The following is a 17,292-nucleotide window of genomic DNA, read 5'->3' on the forward strand; positions in this document are numbered from 1 at the left end:
CAGCCAGACATGCCTCATGCGTTTTTTGTTTTTTATTGTAACTTAACAGTCAAATTTCCTTGCTTTATTCATGTGGTGCTGTTACAAGGCACTGTGGTATGGGCTAGGAAACTTGGAATGACTTATGAAGAAACCTTGGAATGACACATGAAGGACGATGTGAAAAGTCATTCTGAGGCAGGATGCGTTACCGAATTGTTTTTAACCAGGGTATCAAACATCAGGAATGGGTCCAAGTTAACATTCACAGGAGAATGGAAACATCTTAAGGTCACTCACTTCACATGCCCATCCGGATACTTTGAGTAATTTGGAAAATTGCAGAACCACCGACAACAAAAATGAAGAGAGCCAGTCACCAGGGTCCTACAGACGCCTTCTCTTCGGGAGCGTTTCTCGAGGTCTCAGCGATGTTGCTGTGCTGGGTCATGTGCTTGCTGTGCTTCTCGTTAGCCAGATGGATCCACTGCTTGGCGACATTCATGGCGCCACCACCTGCTCCGGCCACCCCTTGGTCTCACTGGCTCGCCTCCTCTCGGGCCACCGATGCCCGCGTTGCCGCAGCGAGGAGGCTCTCAGGCGAGGGGGAGCTAGCAGGGAGGCTCAGGCAGCCAGTCTTATTTACTGTCTTGCTGTTAGTGATAACACATTTCAGCTGTCTCTCTTCTATATTCTTTGAAGTTCCTCCCCTTCCCCAAGGATGTACCCTCTGACTGTAAAATCCAAGCATATTTCTTTGCACGGTACACTGACGTTAAGGCCACAAATGAAAAGGTTTTGGCAGAGATACAGTGTTTACTCAGATATACTGGTTAAGCCACACACAACTTTTCCATTTTCCTGCCTCTCAATTAGCTCTAATTCTTGACTCACGGCTCCTGCTTTCAGAGTGAAAGGGCTCTCGATGGTCCACTGAGCTGCTGGATTAAGCTGGACTTAAGTTACTTATTTGCAGAAATAAACTTGTCTCCTTTTTTCTTATCCTTCCTGTACAATGGCACATTCCTGCTAATTACATGATCCTCCGCGGTTCTCCGGGGTCCTCTGGATAACAGGAAGCAGCTAAGTCACAGGACACATGCTTTTACGCTTTATTGGCCATCATTATCCATGGACCAGCACTGAAGTTGAGCAAACAGTCCGGACCCAGACATGAAAACCCAACGATCGTCCATCGCGCGGTGTCTGAATTTGATTAGAGTGCCACATTCCTGCCCTGTCCTCTGTGCTCATAGACAAAGTAACAGCCCTGAAGTCCTTACGAGATGCTGCTTGATTTAAACCCTGTGAAATTCCAACCAAAAGGTAATAGCAAGGGGAAACCAAGCTGATCAAATTGTCCTTAGGAGCACTGGTCTGTTTCACTTCGGTAATTGGCCGAGTTCAGGCCTGCACTCCGACAAGCTACGGGAAGTTGCGAGAAAGAACCACTCATAAATAACCCAGTGCTTTGGAAAACAACCTTTTATGCTCTCTGGTATTGATTTAGATGAGGTCTGAGAAGAGAGTAGAAGTCCACAGGGCTTGTAAGTGAATTGGGGTGACTTTGTGGGGGAAGTAATAGTTATTGGTTAATTAGGAGAAGAATTTTGATCCTGAGAGGTTGTTAATTGGATGAAGGACTGTGTGCAAGGAAGGTTGGTTTCTATTAAAGCAGAGTAATAGAGGAAGGAGCCAAAGAGTTAGCATTACCTCCTTCTTCAGATACAGATAATTTCGCCTATTTATTGGAGGATTTCATAAGAAACCAAGGCAAAAAAAAAAAAAAAAAAAAAAAAAAAAAAGACCCTCACAGGTGTCCTTTTAATTTAATCAGCACGGTTGGTATTGTGACCAAAATTGCTTACCGCAGGGCCTTCTGCTCAAAGGCCGCTGCAGAGAAGCATCCCCTGGAAAGCTGTCAGGAGCACAACCGTCTGAAGCGTAGATGGGGAGATGCATCTTAAACAGCTTGCTCTGAACATCCGACGTGAGAACTAGGAGCAGTCATCGGAGCGTTCCAGGTGGGTTTCACAGGCGTACCCGCACGCACAGCGCCTTTGCCACGCCTGACGCTCACACGCGCACAGCACGCCACTCGGGCTTGGTGGGCTTGGCTGAAGTTGGAAACCGGAGACAGAGTTGAGGGTAACTCAGTTCATGGCGAGGACCAAGTGATCAAAGTCTTTCTGTCTTTAGCGCTGGGGTGGTGCGGGTGGAGAGGGGGCGCTTGGTTGCTCTTGAGGCTGAAGCAGAGAGCACAGAGAGGGGGAGGGACGGGGAGGGCAGCAGGAGGCGCTCGCCAGGGAGCTTTGCTCACCGAGAACAGGGGAACAAGACAGGATTCGCAGCCCTTCTGTCAAAGGGCAAATGTCAACTCAATTTTTCTTTTGATTTGGTCTGGTGTCTCAGATCAAAGCAAGAAAGAAATTCCAGAAGTGAGTTTCAGTTCAATGCTACCAAGAGTTATTGAGCACCTAAGGTGCTGTCTCTGGGAGTGTTGGCAGAGAAGAGCTAAAAAGCAAAGCCCAAGAACGGACCACCGCTTTCCTCTGGCAGGGAAGACCCGCATTCCAGAGAGCTCATTCCCAGGCGCGCTATTTGAAGGCAGCCCTTGTGGCACTCTCGCGTGGGCGGGCTTCTCACTGGAAGCTGATTCTCTGGCTCCGGGTTAATTTAGGCACTGCCGACATGCCTCTGTGATGGCATTTAGTGCGCTATCGTGTCATTTTCCATCTCAGCGAATATTAGGAGAGAAATTTCCCTTTGTTGCCGACAGCAGTACTGTGACGAGCTGGGGGAATGGAAAAGCAGCAGACACGTTACCAGGACAGCCAGCCCCTCCTGCCGTCCCAGGCTAGATCCTGGCAAGGTCCAGCCTCCACAGCCAGGACTTCTGGCCGCAGTCAGCTGCAGCGACGCTACCCTTTGAGGCCTGGGAGAACGTGCCCAGGATGACAAACACACACATGTAGAAGAAGCCACTGGGGTTCGCAGGGTTTTGCCAGTTCACCAGTGTCCATTTGTTGAATTCTGCATTAGTGAAGCAATAAGAATAGTCTCTGACCTTTTGTTATGAGCAAGAAGAACAACTGGGGGCCTGAAAAGTACATAATGACAAAGTGGCAGGAATATTAACAATAAAACTTTTGAGAAATGGGCTTTTTCCCCTGCTCCCTGGCCTGTTTCCCATCCTTAGCCTTGGCTCCTTGTTTAGAAAAGCCTGACTTTGAGTTTCCTCCCCTGTGGGAGCCACGTGGTTTGTGAGTCCCTGCCTCTGGCAGGATCGACCATCTCTCTTCAGGTCCTCCCTGCAGCTTACCTTGCAGATACAACTATATATAAAATAGTTCAACAACCAGGACCTACTGTATAGCACAGGGAACTCTATTCAATATCTTATAACAATTTATAATGGAAAAAATCTGAAAAATAGTGGATTATAGTATAATATACATAATTGAATAACTCTGCTGTACACCTGAAACCAACAACATTGTAAATCAACTCTACAATTTGGCTATACTATGCAAATTGTTTGGGAAACGCCTTTATTTTTTCTATAACAAGGAACATAGATCTTAATAACTTTGTTATGGCCTTACAGTTTTCCATAATGTAGGCAAACAATAACTGACTCAAGCTACCCATTGTTGGTGGGTCTTTGGGTTGTTTCTGGTTTTTAAAAATCTTTAGTCTTATAGCAGTGGACATCATTGCACAGATACCTTTTGCACTTGTAATATTTTCCCTTTGATAAACTTCTAGAAGTGTAATTTCTGAGTCAATGTGTATAAGCTCTTTAGAGGCTTAAATGTGTATTTCAGCCTCCAGAGAGGCTGTCCCAGTCTTTCTGATCAGAAACACAGGAGTGTCCATTTCCCAAGCCTCACCAGAACTCTATGCTGGTCTGTTTCCTATTCTGATGAAAACTAATATATTAACAATATTTTGATCTTTGCCAATGAATTTGTTGTTTCATTTTACATTCTTTGATTATCAGTGACATTGACGGTCTTGTCATTTGTTTATTAGCTTTTTTTTTTTTTTTTAACTCATTTTCAGCTATCTCTTAAAGGGCTAGAATGTGCAGGTGCTGTGCTATGACCTGGGGAAGCAACAGTGAGGAGAGAAAGAGTTCTCACCTTCCTGGGGCTTAGAATCTGAGGGGCTGCTCTATTCACTTCCTCTGACTGCTGGGACAAACTGCCACAAACTGGGTAACTTAAAACAACAGAAATGGATCGTCTCAGTTCTGGAAAATAGAAATCTGAAATCCAGGTGTTGGCAGGGCCATGCTCCCTCTGAAGCCTGTCAGAGTCCTTCCTTGTCTATTCCTAACTCCTGTTCGTTTATTGGCAATCTTTGGCGTTCCTTAGCTTGAGGATGTGTTACCCCAGTCCTCCATTTGTACATGGTGTGCGTCCTGCGTCTCTTCACATGGATCTATTTTTGTAAGGAAACCCGCCATATTGGATTAGCCCCCCCCAAGTCCAGTATGACCCCACTTGAACTAATTACATCTGCAAGGGCTTTATTTCCAAGTAAGGTCATATTCTGAGGTGCTGGGATTTAGAACTTCAACATATCATTTTTTTTTGTGGACACAATTCAACCTGTAAAAAGGACCCAGACATTAATGAAGTAACGAAGTCAAATAAAACATCTCCTCTGGAGTTACTGCCGCGAAGGAGAGGTGCATGGGGCTGTGAGAGAACAGGGCTGAAGGAGAGGCAGCCCCGTCAAGGAGCTCAGTGCACGTGTCTCAGGAGTGGGTGATTTATTTGAGATGCTATGGAAGAGCTGACTTAGGCTGGCAGAGGGGAAGGTATGGAGGAAGAGCAGGCGGCAGGGCTCCCGGCAGGACAAGGGCCTCTGGAGGGCGGTGGGGCAGGCAGATTGGGGTCTGAGGAACCTGTGACCAGAGTGCGGGGAGCAAGGACCAGGAGGGTGAAGTGAGCCTGGAAAGGTAGGTGGGGCCAGTCATATGGACCAGAAGCTTGATTCTGAGTCAAAAGAAATCACCAAAGGGATTTGTCTGGGGTGAGGAAGAGAATGACAGGGTCGGATTTGCACTGTTACATGGTCACTATGGACCCACTGTGGGAAACGGATTAGAAGGTGCTGAAGAGATGGCAGAGCCAGGTGGGAGCTGTTACAAGGTGTGGTGAGAGACAATGGTTCAGACAAAGGGTGATGACAGTGGAGAAGAGGCCAGAGGACGGACTTGAGGGAGGAGAGGGAGGCAAAAGGATCAGGATTTGCTGATGGATGAACTTGGGGAGGCGAGGGGAGGCAACGTCTAGAATGAGCCCAAGGCTGCCAGTCTGTGTAGCAAGAGGTGGAGCCCTCGCAGAGAGTTAGCAACACTGGGAGGAGATCCAGGGATCCAGGCTTTGGACATCTTAGTTCAAGGTGCCTTTGGGATGTGTGGGCGGAAATGTTGAACAGGCAACTGAAGAGCTGCCTCGGGGACTTAAAGAGAGCAGAGGGTGGAGGCAAAACTGGGAGAGCCAGCTCCGTGTTATATAATGTCACTGGTGCCTCCGGGAGCTGTGAGATGGCCGAGGGAGAGACAGAACAGGGAGGATTTTTCACATGGGTATTTATACATTTATTTTATTTTTTAATTTAGTTTTATTTTTTAATGAATTAATTTTTTAATTGAAGTATAGTCTATTTGCAATGTTGTGTTAGTTTCTGGCGCACCGCATAGTGAGTCAGTTATCCCTATATATATTTGTTTTCATATCCTTTTTCATTATAAGTTATTACAAGGTACTGAATATAGTTCCCTGTGCTGTACAGTAGGACCTTGTTGTTTATCTATTTTATATACAGTAGTTAGTATCTGCAAATCCCAAACTTCCAATTTATCCCTCCCCACTATACATTTATTTTAACTCTTTTGAGAGTTCCCTGTTACCATTTCTACCTATCTCCTGTAGACAGGAGTTCTTGATTTGTTATAAGAGCTTTCTTTTTTTTCATTTATAAGAGCTCATTATATGTTAACGCAGAATTAGAAATATACATATATATATATATATATATATATATATATATATATATATATAGCTTTTTTTTTTTCTTTTTTTGCTGTTTGTTGCCCGTCTTGTAACTTCATTTGTCGTGTTGCTGTTACTGTTTTCGGCCATTCGGACGGCTTTAGATTTTTATGTAATTTTAGTTTTCAATATTTTCCTTCAGATACAGGGCCATGTTTAAGTTTTCAAATCACACTGCCTAAGTTTGAATTCTGTCTCTGCCACTTACTGCTTGTGTGGTCCTGGACAGGTTATTTACTTTATTTGGGTGTCAGCTCCCTTTCCAGTATGGTGGGGATGACAGTGGCACCTGCCTCATTACGGACATTAAATAATACACAAAAAGAACAGTGCCAGGCCCAGTAAATGTGTAAGTCAATAAGTATTAACAATTATTCTTGCTGTTACTGCAGAGTAAATACGACAAACAAAATTGCCAATAAAGTATATTTGTAAGTTCAAGTTCAAACAGTATTTTAGAAATAAGTAAAATTAACCATCTGGGGAAAAACAAATTGCACAAAATACCAGGAACCAAAAAAGTCCAAGGAGAGTGGAAAACAGAGAGGTCAGTTTCATACTATCTGTAAATTGTAATAGAAAATAAACTCCAGGACTTTGAATATTCTAGTCACAGAAGCAAAACATGGTTTGCACACACATGGTCCAAAACCAGCTAGCATTGTCTCCCACGAATAAGTGTCCAGACTTCAAATAAGAAAATCTGGGACATCAAAACATGCCCCATATTATGATGAAAAGGTTACTCCCTTGAGACCCAATTTCCACCATGGGTGGAAGTGGTCCCCACACCAACAAACAAATCTCAGACACCAGCAGTGTGTCCAAGAATTCAACTCCATTGTGACACTATCTACCAGAAGACAGCATCAGATTTTACAGGTTAAAGGTTCAGTCCTACAAGACTGCCTTCCCCCTGTTGGGGAAGGTTAGCTTCTTGTCTCCCACAGGAAAGAATTCAAGAGCAAGTCGTGGTAAAGTGAAAGCAAGTTTATTTAGAGACATACACACTTCACAGAGAGTGTGGTCTGTCTCTCTCAGAGGGAAAACGGCTTAGGAGGTAACACACTCCATTGGCAGACTGTGGGCCATCTCAGAAAGGTGGGAGAGGAGAGAAGCTGAGAAGTGTGGGGTGTTTAGTTTAAAGTAAAAGCAGACACACACCCCACAGACAGAGTGCAGGCCATCTCAGCAGGCAAGAGAGAGTGACCACAAGGTGCAGGCTGTTAGGTTTTACAGCTCAGTTATCTCACATGCTGATGTAGGAGGGCTATCCCAACTACTTCAGGGAAGGGGCGAGGATTTCCAGGAAATGCCCCCCTTACCCACTTTGTGACATTTTAAGGCCAGCCTGGGAACTGCCATGGCACCCGTGGGCTTGCCATGAGACTCAAGGTCTGCTGGAAGTCGCATCTTCCACCATCTTGGTTCTAACCAGTTTGTCCTGTCCCCAATGGCTGTGCCATTTCTTCAGTGGTTGTGCCCTGCCCCCGTTCCTCTCACTTCACCCCTACCCCCCAACATACACACTTCAGACACCAGTCACAAGCCCAGGCTGTGACCCGTGCTTCTGACCATGACAGGTCATAAGTCAAAGGTTCCCACAAACCCCTCCTCAGGTATGAGTCATTTGCTAGAGGGGCTCAGAGAACTCAGAGAAACATTTTACAAACTAGATCGTGAGTTTATTACAAAGAGATGTAGCTCAGGAATAGTCCGATGGGAGAGGTGCACAGGGCAAGGTATGGGGGAGGTGGCAAGGGGGACAGAGCTTCTCAGGACCAGCCATTCTTCCAGCACCGCCACATGTTCACCCACCTGGAAGCTCTCCAAACCCTCTCCTTTTGGGTTTTTATAGCGGCTTCATTACATAGGCCTGATTGCTTGACTCTGGCCACTGGTGATTGAACTCAATTTCCAGCCCCATTCCCCTTCCAGCCTTGTAATCACTTGGTGATTGTTGGAATCACAGGGCTACATTGGAAACCAGGCCCATCCTTAGGTGCTTTCCAAAAGTCACCTCATTAACATAACAAAAGCTATCACAATAGTTCTCATCATTTAGGAAATTCCAAGGGTTTTAGGAGCTCTGTGCCAGAAACAAGGACAGAAACCAAACATGTATTTCTTATAAACCACAGTATCAGTCATACACAGAGGTGATCGTATGAATCAACTTGGGGCAGCCCAACCACGGCACTGAAGAACCGCCCAGGTTGGTCAAGGTTGCTATTCCAAGGTAGACGTGGCCTCGAGTCAAAAGTGAGAACAGAGAGGGTGGATTTGGTGTTGGATAAATGTGTAAATCAGCAGGTGTGGCTGAGCATTTCTGGGACGCTGTATACTCACGATTCCTCCTGCTCACCTTTCACCCAGTTGTCATTACTGGGCCAGAAACCTCAGGCAGGACTTGGGTCGTGGTGTTACCCAGATGCAGGGGGCCTTGGCTCAGGATTTAGGCGATTTAGACTCCTCTTTGTTTAGATCACACTCCTTACCTTTGCTATCACTGGAAGGGCTGTGCCTGCCCAGAGTGGGACTGGAACTGACCATCTACAGTTTTTATTATTGTAGTTGTTCGTATACTGATTGTCATAAATATTATTAGTAATGGTTTCTGCCTTTGTTGTCATGTCTAGAAAGACCTTCATCATCCTGAGACTGAAAAATGTTCCTCTGTATGTCCTTTCTTGTTCCCTGGTTGCATTGCTTTACTTTAGAGCTTCAGTGTTAATCACTTTTACTCATGTGTTCTATCTTCCTAACTTCCTTTCTAAGCTCTTGGAGGTCAGGAGAAATGTCCTTGTCACTCTGTGGCTGGCCTGGCAGAGAGCTGATCCTAGTGGACCTTCAGTAAGTGTCTGTTGATAGTAAGAGTGACGTGACGATTATGAGAGGCTGTTTTTCCTTTGTGATTTTATGTTTGGTGAGGTTTTGGTCTTAGTTTTGGGGTGCTCTTGCTATGGTTGAAGGATCCCAGATTAGGCTTTCTTGGCTGATTAATTTTTCACTGACAACATCTCAGAGAAGTCAGAGACTAACAAATGATAAGAAACCATTGTTCTCTGTTCCAACTCGGGGTAGCTGACTGGGTTTTTTTGGACTCTGAGAACTCCATCCTCTTTGTCCTCCTTCCCTAGCTCGGCTGCTCTGGGGAGAGAGGAGACTCTGGCAGGAAGCTAAGGGGCTCTTTGCCCTGGGGCCCTGTGCAGAGCTACCATGGACCCTTAGTGGCTCCAAAGGCAGATAAAGTGCTCCAGCCTCATCCTTGCCTTCGTCTAATCCCACAGCCTCATGGGAGGAAAGAGAAAAAGAGAGAGCTCAGAGGCACCTCAGGATAGAGAACCAGAACCTCTTTTTTTTTTTTCCCCTTCATTTCTCTTACTACTGCCTAATATAATGCCTTATTTCTTGCTTATAGGTTTAAGTGTGCCTCCTTGTACTATGCTGTGAATTATAGGAGAGCAGTGGCCTCAATCTATCTTGTTCACTATTTTATCCCCAGCAGGAAAACTAGTATCTGGCACATAGTAGGTCAATAAAGGCATGTTTTAATTAACAGGTGAACAAATTCATGTGGAATTATTTTTTTTGACGGCACTATGTTCACTTAGCTAAAGTCTTTAAAAAGTGCTGAAAATCATCAAGGAAGTTCATGCTGACGTGTTCATTCACAACCACGTAGCATTTGGACACACACAGAGAACAAACTGGGTGCCTGAAATTTAGAGGGTCTCTTCTGCACATTCCCAAAACAGTTTCCAGGGAAGTGCCGCTCAATGCCTAGACATAGAATAAAAATATTCATCAGTAATTAACTGAAGTCTCAAGCACACGGTTTATGAGAATCTAATCATTCCTCAAGGTGGGATCTGCTTTTATGATTCGAAACATCACAAAGCAGCAATCGCGGTAACTCTTGTCCCACACTCAGCGCCCTCACTTGTTCAGAAGCCTCATCTCTGCTGGTGGGTTCAGATCTGTGCCACGTGGAAGGGAAGCCTCCTCCTCTTCCTTCTCCTCCCGTTGAAATCCTCCCGATGATTCATTCTTGCAGATTTCAAGCTAAGTTCTGGAGCTCCGTTAGAGCATCTATTCCTGGGGGTAGAGGGATGAGGGGAAGAAAAGGAAAAAATATTGACATTTGTTTATGGAAGAGATACTTACTACGTGCTTCTTCATGTCAGAGACCGTGCTGGCTCCGTTCAGAAGACCAGATGCACCGGGGTCATTTACCGAGAGAAGAAGAGTTGAAGGAGGAAGTTAGCACCCGCTTTCAGTTCCATGGTGAGGAAGAGGCTACACCCATCAGGTGGTGAGCAGCTTTCTTCATGTCAGCTCAGGATAAGGCCCCAAACCCAACAACAACCCAGCACCATTTGGGTTAGAAGTGACTGAAAACAGGACTGACGTAAGTACGGGGACCATATTTTCTGAACTCGAAATTGAGACACATGGTCTGACACATGATCTGACAGATGGATGGAATATTTTAGATGATGACTGTCCTAGAAAAAATTCCTTACAGATGGCACAGGTGTCGTGCGCAGCCACTGACATGTTGTGACTCGAAGGGCAGGGAGAAAACGCTGTGCCCTTCTTCAAAATATCTTTCCCATATCCCACCTTCCACATATTCCACTATTAGAGATTTATTTCTGTGTCCTGTGGAAGCTTTTAGATATTCCAGCTTGTCTTTTTAAAATGGAAATACTTCTAGTAGGTGAGATTTTGAACTCTTGTTAAGTTGTAGGCTAGATTTGGAGGGTTCAGTTTTGAAAGTAAAGGTAGACAATAGCAGAAACCTGTGGGAGGGAGCGGTGATAGGAGGTAAGCGAAGGGTTCCTCTGTGCTGCCTAGAGCTGGCTTCATCTACAGGAGTTGCCAGACAGTGTCACAAGTAGCCAGGGAAGTTGTGAATCTCTTCCCTGAAGATCTGAAAGATGAGATGGCTGGCTGAGAGGCAGCCCTGCCTGGGGACCCCCAGCCCAGAGCCAGCGCCACTCAGCTCCAGCCTAGCAGGGACTGTGATGCATAAAGATGCAGGAGACCCTCCCATCCCCACCCCTCCAACCCCGCCCCAGGCACATCCAACTCTGTGAATCACGAAAGAAAGTTCACAGGGTGGTCATCTCAACACAGCCAGCTCTTGCCTTTAAACTGGCAATTTGTAGGGGGACAAAATTTTGGGTGAACTCATGACAGAATTCCACATTCTTGTTTGTACCCCATGCCTGCGATAGTTTTTAAATGTGAAAACTATCATGTCTTACAGATATAAAAAAGAAAACTGACCTAGAAAGATGTCAAGTTTAGAAATAGTTATTTCATAAATACACTGGGGTGGAAAGTAGCTGAACAATCGGAATGTTCCAGGCCTGCCCCTTTCACACCTTGGCCACAGCTGCTCACATGGGCACAGCATTTCAGCAGACATTCTGCAAGGAGACATTTCTTAATGAGCTTTGTTTCGACTGTATGTCACTTTGTTATCATACAAAGGCACACGCATGGGAGAATCAAATAGTGCATTAAAGATATGGGTGTTAAGCTCTTCTGCTAGGAAAGAAGGTCCTGGAAGGCAGTGTTCAGGTCTTATTTCTTTTGGGTCCCACCCCTCCTCCAAACACAAAGTGATTTTAACAAGGTAGGCTGTTACGTAATTCATGAATGAGGGGCTCAATTAGGCAGAAGAACTTTTTAATCAAGGCGTTTTCTTAACACCATTTCCTGATTCAGCTGAGATTTTTCTTTACTTCTACCTACACTAACATAAGCCATGAAAAAAAAAAATCCCCAAAATGGGCCAGAAGAGGCCAGATTTCAAAAAGAACCAAAGAGGAGACGGTCTCATGATGTTCTTACCATCTGTATAATTCCTTCTGTAGTTATCAGTGACTATTCAGTGCACCACAGTTTCCAGTCCTGTGAACTTGTGGAAAAAATTATCCTGCAATACAACTTCAGTTGGAGAAATAAAATAGAATAAAATCCTCACTGTCTTTGCCCTAGACTAGGAGCAGCTGGTGGATGGAAAATGTGTCCATTGTCTCTGTTTCCCGAGCACTCTGCTTGGTGCCTGGCATTCAGGTGTCCAGTGTTTGTGAATTAAATAACAAAACAATACATTTCTAGAGGTTAAAACATGGGCTAAGAAATCCTTTGTTTAACTGCATTGAGAAAAACTTGGAATCAACCACGATACTTACTTTACATGCTTATCACTTTGGGTACCTCTGAAAAGCAGATCATGCAGGAGACGCTAGCGTGTGAGAAAATACAGAGGAAACAATGTAGAACATCCCAGTGCTGGGGACACTGTCTTGCTCGTGGTAGGAGCTTAATAAATATGCTTTCAGATATGTGTGTGTGTGTGTGTGTGTGTATGTCTGTGTATGGATATATGTGTCTATGTTTCTCCTCAACTGGGATGTTTAAAATGACCTCTGAAACTTTGAGCTTGGTAAGCACAAAGGCAATGTTATTACTCTAAGTACTCAAATCTATGGGCTTGGTAACACATTTGAAAACTTACGGTTCTTTGGTTAGGCATGCTTTCAGGTAATAACTGTTCTGTTAGTAGTAAGAAACTGGGACTCTTTCGATGGCACTTCTGTTGGTCTGCGGAGGGGGCGGGTGTTGATCCTTGCTGTGGCCTGTTCTTTATGGGGGAAAACCAACTGGTTCTATTATCAAGCCATGAGCTAGAAAGCAATACAAAAAAGGGTGATTGAGAGAGTGTGTGTGTGTGTGTGTCTGTGTGGGTGTGTGTGTGAGAGCATGTGTGTATGGGTGTGAGTGTGTGTTTATCCTCGGTCTGGAGGAAACGTGCGGAGTGATCTTCCTGGTTGTAGGTTAATCTTTCCCACATAAACAAAGGAGTTTGGCGGGTGATATAAACACCTTCCTACCTTGAGAGAAAGCAGGCTATGTACTGCAATGTACAAAGTATCCATGTGAAGGAAATTAAAGGTAAAATAAGGAAAGAGAAGGGGAGAGACAGGAAAGTAGAGCATCAGAGCGTGTACTAGTCAGGATTCTCCAGAAAAGATAGGATGTATATCATCTATCTATCATCTATCCATTGAGAAGTCTATCTTAACATTTATCCTAAAGAATTGGCTCACCTGATTGTGGAGGCTAAGTCCACAGTCTGCAGGGCAGGCCAGCAGGCTGGAGACCTGAAGAAAAATGGATGCTGCAGTTCAAGTCTGAAGGCTGTCTGCTGGCAAAATTCCTTCTTCTCAGGGGAGGTCAGTCTTTTTTCTATCCGGCCTTTAACTGATTGGATGACACTCACCCACACGATGGAAAAGAATCTGCTCCCCTCAAAGTCTACTGATTTAAATGTTAATCTCATCTATAACAAAGCTTCACAGAAATATCTAGAATAATGTTTAATCGCATATTTGGATACCTTGGTCTAGCCACGTTGGCACATAAAATTAACCATCACAGAGGACATCTACATGCAGCTCATGTCAGGATTTCTTGGCAGCTGCAGCAGTGTGCATTTGTAAGCTCCCTGCAATACGCATGGGGGGAAGATTTTAAGATATTTCCACCTCTCCAGGAGAGGAACTGGAGGGGCTCTTCCAGCCTACAGGTAAGAATAAATCATACCAAGGCCTAGGTCCCAAATAAAACTTACAGATCTATTTAGCTATCTAATGTTATTGTGATATATCAGACTTCAAGAGTTACTTTAGTTTAATTTATATTTCGAGTAAAATTTGCTTATAATGTTATCTAAAATGTATATTAATAAGCTTCACATAATCCTCAATATATTTTTGTACCTTTAGATTAAGAAACTCAGAGTGAATGGACTGTATCTAAGAGTTAAATGGGGGGAAATTCCACCAACTCATTTGCTTCTAATCTCTGCTGAGGCAGAATTGGACTAACTCTGATTGGCAAAGTGGAGAGATAGGGTTTGAATGCAGGCTCCATATTATAGATATGCTATTTAAATAATGTGCCCATCAGTTATACTTTCAGCAGCTCAGTGTTTCCATCTGTTAAATGGGGATTATGACATCTGCCTTGTAGGGTTATTGAGACTAAGAAATGAGATCGTGCAAACAAAACATCTAGTACAGTTCTTGAAGAAAGAGTTGGTGCTAAGTCACTGTTGCTTACCTTCCTCCTGGATTAGGTCAGAGTTGGAGTATATGACAGACACTGTTAATTGCCTATCTAATTTCCTTTCTTTCCTTTTTTCTTGGTTCAGGCCAAATCCAGTTAAAGAAACCTGTTTCCCAGCCTCTCCTGTGGTTACGAGTGCCACTTGACATATCCTGTCCAATGTGATGTAAGTGGAAACCATCTACTTTGCTGATAATGGTGCTACCTTTCCCTCTTTTTCACTTCCTTCTTCTCCCTACCTGGAATGCAAATTTGATGGTTGGAGCTGTGGTAATCATTTTGTGACCATGAGAAAATGGACAAGAAATCCAGAGGTCTCAGTGAAGATATCCTTGCGTCAGTGAACCAATACTAGCAGCTATTTTATCACGACAAATTCTACCTGAGTGAAAATAAATTCTGTTTTGCTTAATCCACTATTTACTCAGATTTTTAAAATCAGTAATAGTCTATTGTTATCCAACGAATTTGGGGGTTAACATAGTCAATATTAAATGTAATTTTAAAAAAGTTCTCTTAGGAATATTATTGACTACCCAAATAAAACTGCCCTGTAAATACCTATTCCTAGTGTCAGTAAACTGTGCCATAGAATTCAAGGCACACCGCCCCCTATTCCCTGTGCCCCACTACTTTAAATAGTTGCCAAAGTTCAGTGATTCCCCTTCTTACCTTTTGCCTCTTCCAAATCCCATGTACCTTAATTTTTATTCAGGTCACCTATACAGGATTATCTCCCAACCATGAACTACTATTCTTGCATGCCAGAAGGAAAAAAAAAAGGATATTTTTCTGTTTTCACAAAAATAAATTTAGGTATTTCTATCACATTTAACCCAGTTCTCTAAAAACTGAATTCTATGCCTTCCATTTGAGGAAGACTTAGAAGTTGCCTCGGAGGTACCAGGCACTGAGCTCTAAAGCAGCTTTACTGTTCCTGGGTTGCTGGTCTACAATGAGATGCCATAGACACTGAGAGCACACATTTAGAAACTTTCATAATCATTAGACGTGATGGCAGCATTTATTTTTATTGTAGTTTACAAAAGCTTTAGTCCGCCATGGATTGGAAACTTCAAAAAAAAAAAAAAGATCTTCTTTTTTCTTTTCTTTTTTAAAAAACCGTACTTCGTGTGAGAAGCACTGCCGTAATGGGTAAATATCAGGTGGTAAGAAAGTCATGATAGAGTTTACATTTATTTTCAAAATTAACCTTTTAAAAATGATAGTATTTTCATACTGTGAGAAATAAACCTACTGAATGTTTAGAAGAGTTATTTGAGGATTTGTGTTATTTGGTTCACACACACGCATGCACACACTTCTTATGTGGTTAGGGATCACAAAGAATACTCACTAGAACAATAGCTTCTTATTTTTCTTAACTAAATGTGATTACCCCTTTGCTTATATAAATTAATACTTCAATACACAGAATGGTAATGAATTAATCTCAGAAGTAGGACATAATAGTATCTACAACACATCAAGAGAAATTTAGAAATAGGACTATCTAAGATAATGAGAGGCAATTGGGAATTTGGGGGAGAGGAGAATTTGACATATGGAAGTAATTGTTATGAATTTTAAATTATTTACTAAGTATAGCAACATCAAGATGCTTTTGTTAACCAACTTAGAAAAAAGTTTTTTAAAAAAGAGAATACCAAAATGTGGAACAACTGCAGGTATTCTGTATTCCAAAGAAAATAACAAATCAAAAATCTTCAGTGCTGTAAAGCTCTGGAGAAAATCTAGGACTAGTCCTGGGTGGATGCACTGGAGTCTGTTTTGCTGTTGCTTGATACAGTCATTGTTTCAAGAAAAACTGTGAACTGTGTCAGCTGGATGATATGGGGTATTTTGGTTTGCAACTTTTGGCCCCATGCTTTCTTGTTTTCCTTAAAAAGAAAAAAAAAATCTGTGCGCTGCTTACAAAGGCTTCAGGGTGCTGCTTACCATTTTAGCTACTAACACAAACAACCTTGACAATAATAATCCATTTTTTATCCCTTTTCACCAGACAAGTAAGCAGTCATCAATTATAAACCCTCACATGAAATACAAATTTAGCACCATGGAAATGAAAACTAAAGCAATTTGTACCTTTACTATTCCAAGGGGAATCATTCTTGGTCTATTTACTATGAAATATTTCTTCTATCTTATACTCTTCTAAGTTATATCAATGTCATCGACCAGAACTTGAATCATAATGAGTAGATGATACCCTTGCATGACTGGAATCGTGTCATCATTATTAGATGACCTAGTTAGCATATGTGGTTAAAAATGCCATTGCCTTTTTATTTATTGACTTATTTCAGAATGGCATAGGTTACATCAGGACTGGGCTCCTGGTGTGTTCTTATGAAATGGCATAGTGTTTTGTTTATTTTTGTAACCCACATCCACTAACCACATACACTGAGCCATCCACAGTATTTCAAAATATTTCTTTACAAACCATATATTTTTTCCCCTATGACTTTTATTATCAATGCCTCTGGAAAAAATGTAAAACATGGGCAAAGAAATGTGATAGCCTTGCTTTGGAAACACTGGTAGACTTTAGGAGGAACCCCAAATCAGGAAAGATGTCAGTAAGAGAAACAAACCTTCTGTCCTGAACCCATGGGGCTCCAATCTGTGCCCAGAGTGCTTGTTTTCCCCGCAGTCTGCATACATTTGGGAGGGAAGGAGTGGGTGGTTACTACTCGCTGAGGATGGTTCCTGAGAACACCACATCCAAGGTCAAAAATCTTGGCACCATTTCTGGCCTTGTGCTTACCAATAAGCATGCATAAAGGAAGAAAGAAGAATTTGCCTTGGAAATGATGCTAGAATTTATCCTCACTCGACTCTTCTGTGACTGAAAATGTATTTGGCCTTTAATCGTTACTTCCTGCTGTTGTGGTCCCCCTACCCCTAATCTTCCTAAGCCATTACTCTCAGAATTCTCTTCAGGGAGACCAAAATGCTCCAGACAAGTTATTTTCCCAGTTTGGAAGAACTCACTGTCTTATGTCCTCTGACTTTTTCCTCTAGCTTTTTGTTTCCTTCCAAATTCAAGTCTCATCTTCTGTTCCCTAAGCAT

The 17,292-nt window shown here is 43.1% G+C and overlaps 1 protein-coding gene across 1 annotated transcript; it reads right to left on the minus strand.

Moving 5' to 3' along the window:
* Positions 1-268: 268 nt before the first annotated feature.
* Positions 269-7,460, minus strand: LOC105092269 (uncharacterized). The gene is given in 3 exon segments (XM_031455874.2): positions 269-510; positions 1,848-1,976; positions 7,373-7,460. Coding segments are annotated over 3 exon segments (447 nt in total). The 3' UTR covers positions 269-280.
* Between the last annotated feature and the right edge of the window lie 9,832 nt (positions 7,461-17,292).

The sequence above is a fragment of the Camelus dromedarius genome, chromosome 6 (assembly GCF_036321535.1).
Source record: "Camelus dromedarius isolate mCamDro1 chromosome 6, mCamDro1.pat, whole genome shotgun sequence".
Taxonomy (NCBI): Eukaryota; Metazoa; Chordata; class Mammalia; order Artiodactyla; family Camelidae; genus Camelus; species Camelus dromedarius.